Source organism: Papaver somniferum, unplaced genomic scaffold (assembly GCF_003573695.1).
Source record: "Papaver somniferum cultivar HN1 unplaced genomic scaffold, ASM357369v1 unplaced-scaffold_19, whole genome shotgun sequence".
In the NCBI taxonomy this organism is placed as follows: Eukaryota; Viridiplantae; Streptophyta; class Magnoliopsida; order Ranunculales; family Papaveraceae; genus Papaver; species Papaver somniferum.
The window spans coordinates 3,513,661-3,518,146 of NW_020628818.1; the positions used below are offsets into that span (position 1 = coordinate 3,513,661).

A 4,486-nucleotide genomic window follows, 5' to 3' on the forward strand; every position below is an offset into this window, starting at 1 on the left:
TTGTATGCAGTGAGACCTCATCACCAAGATAAACAGTTCTTTAAAAATGTTCAATTGCACAAAGAAATGATCAATATACGTTTAAGAAAACATCCAGAAGGGAATAAGTTTTACTAACTAAAGAATAAATGAATCACCAAATTGCTCATGGTAATTCAGGTAAGCTCACCATTTACCTTTACATATACAGTTGCAGAAATCGAAGGCTTCTAATTACAAGTTTCTTTTAACACAGTTACAATGATCACAAATGGCAATTGTCTTGTGAAACTCCACTTTCCAGATCTGAAGATAGTGCACATACCATAATAACAACATGTGCTGCCTGATCATCACTACAAATACACTCCACTTGCTTTTGGCACCTCTGAGCCTTTGAACTTTGCTAGGCTAGAAAGTTCATGAACTGAATCAATAATACTTCCTATGCTCTCAATGACTTCCATCAGTAGAGTAGTTGTTTGAATTTCCGGCATCAGCTCAAAGATGTTTGTATCCTCCAATTTACATGACTGTAGGGAAACTTTGATATTATCTGCGGCATCCGTTGAGTTGCTAAGATGTTTTAAAATAGATTCAGAATATGCCATCATCTTAATTGAATTTGATAATTTTTTAATGCTTTCCCTAACTCTGTACTCACTGTCATATTTTCCTTTTGAATCATCTTACTTAATTCCACTGATTGGGTTTGAGAAGTTTTGATGGAGTTGCAAAGAGATTGAATCTTGTATGCACATTGACGAGTTACCATGTTGATCTTCAAATAGTGCTTCCATGGATGACCATATCTAAACTTTCCGTGTGGTGGCTCCCATCTTGCAAAATTAACAAGAGATTCTACAGCTGCCTTTGAGTTTATAACACTTTCACATCCAGGAAGGTGAAGTAAGTATTTGCTAGTGTTGTCATGAACTAGACATCTCTTCCAATTGCTTCTAATAAATCCCCAAGTTTTTCCATGTTGAGACAAGTTTGATTATGCAAATCTTCTCCAGCCCATACAGGATAAACAAAGACTGAGATCATCACACATATAAGACAACCGATCAAAACAGTGGAGAATCTGTGAAGAACCAATTCAAAGATTTCATCAATCCTGTAACCCGATACAGAAACTAAACTGAATGTTAATATGAAAGTTAAAACTCCGTAATCATATCTTGCTTTGATACCGGGAAAAAACCTAGAAAAGGACCCGACAGCGGCCAATAAGAATACAAAAGAACCGAGAAGAATGGGTTCTCCTCCCTTTCCGGCTAGGTCTGCTAGGTGATGAATAGCAACCCCTAAACCAGCACCTGCAAATGTTGCGATTGCCCTGTTCATTCCTTTACCCAAAGTGGCACCAACACTAAACTCAAAAACGACAACCACTGTTAAGATTGCACACATTGTTGCAGACTTGAATCCACCATAAATGGGACTAAAATAGAAGAGAATAGCGACCAATGCTAGGGTTATTCCAACTTTCAAGGAGTGAATTAGTCTTCTTGGATCGTCTCTCCCCAATTTTTCTACTTTACCCTCAAATTTGGTTCCACTTTGTATGAGCTTCCCAATGAAACCCTTAAACCATTCAAACCCACTTTCTAAAAATCTGCCATTGTTGCTCTGTGAATCAATTTTCCCTGATTCAATATCCATTTTTGATGAATGAAGTGTAGAAGATTGAACAGGGATTTTAAGAGAAATTGGTGAGGGGGTTGCAGAAGATTGATGAGTGATTTAGAGAAGAAGATTGAAGAAAGAAAGGTGAGGGATAATGAAGGATTATGATGAAATGTGGATCTATAGGGAGATCAGACGATAATATATAAGAAATATGAAAGCGTGTTCTGTTTAGAAATTTGAAATAGGGCAGCGTGAAAAAGGAAACTTGGCAAGAATTAGAAGTCGGAAGGTAGATGTCCGTTGCAGAACTTGGAAGTTCAAGAAATAGAAACCTTCTCTTAGCAAATTCAAAAGTGCCAGCCATAATCTTGCTGTGTGCCCCCTAAGAAAATAAACCAATGCTTTCTGCTGGGTTTTAATTTTAACTTCTAAAATCCCTGCCGCCTTATTATGTAAGACTCTTAAAGAGGTGGGTGATAATAATACTAATGCGGGCACGTAAACAACATATTTTACGGTGAAATGGACTAAATTAGTAGTAGTAAACTTATATTTACATACCGAGAGATTAAGAACAAGTTCCCATTCTCAAACATTAGACAAAATTTTAAGAATAAAAGAATTTAATCTCAGACATAACTTTACTACAACGGCTAATACTATATCTATACTATCTTCTACCAAAAGCAACATCAACTTCTAAGAGGTGTCCATCAATTTGTAAGGGCGGCGACGGCGGCACCGTCACCAGAGCCACTAACACCAGCACCACTATCATCACCAGAACTGGAAGCAAACTAAGGCTTAATTTTTTCCAGTTGTTGAAGTACTTGTTGAACTTCTGGCCGTGCTGCTGATGATGGATCAACACAATGTAGAGCTAGTTTCAAAGTATTAAGAAATTCATCTCATGTTGTAAAAGCATCTCTCATTAACTCGACATCAAAAACTTCATTTGTCCATTCTTCCTTTACAATCGAAGCTACCCATTGTGGCAAATCAACTCCATACATTGCCTCTCCAGGAGAGTTCCCTGTTAGAAGTTCTAATATGATAACTCCTAAAATGTAGACATCAGTTTTTGTGTTTGCCTTCTTAAGTTTCGACAGTTCTGGAGCACGGTATCCTAGAGCTGCTGCGGTTGCAATCACATTTGAATTGACAGCAGTGGTCATGAGTCGTGACAAGCCATAATCTGTAATTTTCAAATTTGTTTATTCGTCAAGTAGAATGTTGCTGGACGTCAAATTCCCATGAACCATGCTCTCATTGTGGTGAAAATAGCTTAAACCACGAGCTGCACCAATGGCTATGTTCATCCTTGTTGGCCAATCAATGGGCATATCAGGACCTCGAGCTGCATATATCAACATAAGCAATTAACTTTTTGCAAAAACAATTTGAAGTTGTACAACCAAAGCAGCAATCAAACCAATTAATTCAAGTTTCAACTATAATTTAGACAGAAAAGAACTAAATAGAGTTGGTTGAAGTTCCTTACCATGGAGGAAAGTGGCAAGACTCCCTTTAGGCATGTAATCAAACACGAGAAGCTTTTCTCCTTTGGGGCCTAAATAATAAGCTCTAAGAGCCAATAGATTCGGATGTCGAATCTTCCCGAGCAAATTAACCTCTACTTCGAATTCCCTAAGACTTCTAGTAATTTTTCCCCTCAATCTCTTCACTGCAACTTCACTATCATCTTCCAATGAGGCCTTATAAACTGTCCCATAAGTACTCTTCCCCATTATTTCTGCATTTGCGCATAAAAGGTCATCAGCCGTAAATGTCAATGGCCCATCAACAATTAGGGGTATAAAGAAATTCATTCTCTCTCTCTCTGACTCTACTCTTTTGCACATTCCTAAAACCACATTTTCCATTATTAAATATTTTCAAAGAGCTTTTTAAACTGTTTTCATTCTCCCGATAGTTTTTTTTACACAGTTAGGATTTATTATTTTTGATATTAGGGTTTATTATTTTTGATATGTTATCGCATGTATTTTTGATATTAGGGTTCACTTATAAAAGTCGTATAAATTTGAATTTGAATTAATATTATTTATGCATTCATGCAAAGGCAAAAGCTCAGGTGTCGCCTTTTCCCCCCTTCTTTGAGGATTTGATTGGCCTTTTTTCCTTCTTATAGGGTTTATCGTTGTTTTCTTCCGGTCTCGGTTGTTTTCTTCCGGTTTCGGTTGATTTCTGTCATTGCGGATCTTCATAGCCATAATTAACTCATGTAATGTATAAAATGGTGAAATCATGACTTTTTTTTTTTAATTTTGTTTTGCAGTTGTTGGTCATATATCCTCTCGGGCGGTGAAGAATGAAACGATGAAATATAATCTCTTGGTTCACTTTTGCTGTTGTACATGGATTAGGTAATGCACTTACTTTTCTTTTTATTTGTTTTCTATGATTTTAAGTTTTTAACCTTCCCATTTTACTTTTAGTTGTTGTGTGATCTATAAGATTGGAAAATAGAAAGCTCAATACATGGATCTGGTGATGAATATCATTTTCTCTCTTTCTGTTGTTTTCTTTGTTTTTTACCTTTTTTCTATGATTTTGTTGCAAAGTTTTAAAATATAAAAAGGTTTTTGAGCTTGCTTTTCACTTCTAGGATTTTGTTCGTTAAGACTAATTCACTTTTTTCTTGGTCATTTTATTTTTTTGTTTGTTTCGCAACTCATAATAAAATTAATCTTGATGTTTTTGTTTCTGTTTCTGTTCTTTAGGGTGTTGTTAGATTTTACTCAGAAAATCATAATATTGGCTTTTTATAAATCCAAGGTGGTGATATTGTACTTGAAGAATTCCTTTTATGTTTTGGTGTTATATATCTGTGTAACTTAATTCGTGCTTT

The 4,486-nt window shown here is 35.9% G+C and overlaps 1 protein-coding gene and 1 pseudogene across 1 annotated transcript; both read right to left on the reverse strand.

The window, feature by feature from the left end:
- Window positions 1-915: 915 nt before the first annotated feature.
- LOC113338421 (aluminum-activated malate transporter 2-like) lies at window positions 916-1,647 on the reverse strand. Its single transcript, XM_026583851.1, has one exon. It carries the CDS (start codon window positions 1,645-1,647, stop codon window positions 916-918), a length of 732 nt encoding a protein of 243 aa, XP_026439636.1.
- A 764-nt stretch (window positions 1,648-2,411) lies between these two features.
- On the reverse strand, window positions 2,412-3,254 carry LOC113338689 (annotated as a pseudogene).
- Window positions 3,255-4,486: the final 1,232 nt, after the last annotated feature.

Bases quoted from the DNA above. Each gene is read 5' to 3' on its own strand.
- LOC113338421 (XM_026583851.1), bottom strand. From the start codon at position 1,647: ATGGATATTGAATCAGGGAAAATTGATTCACAGAGCAACAATGGCAGA.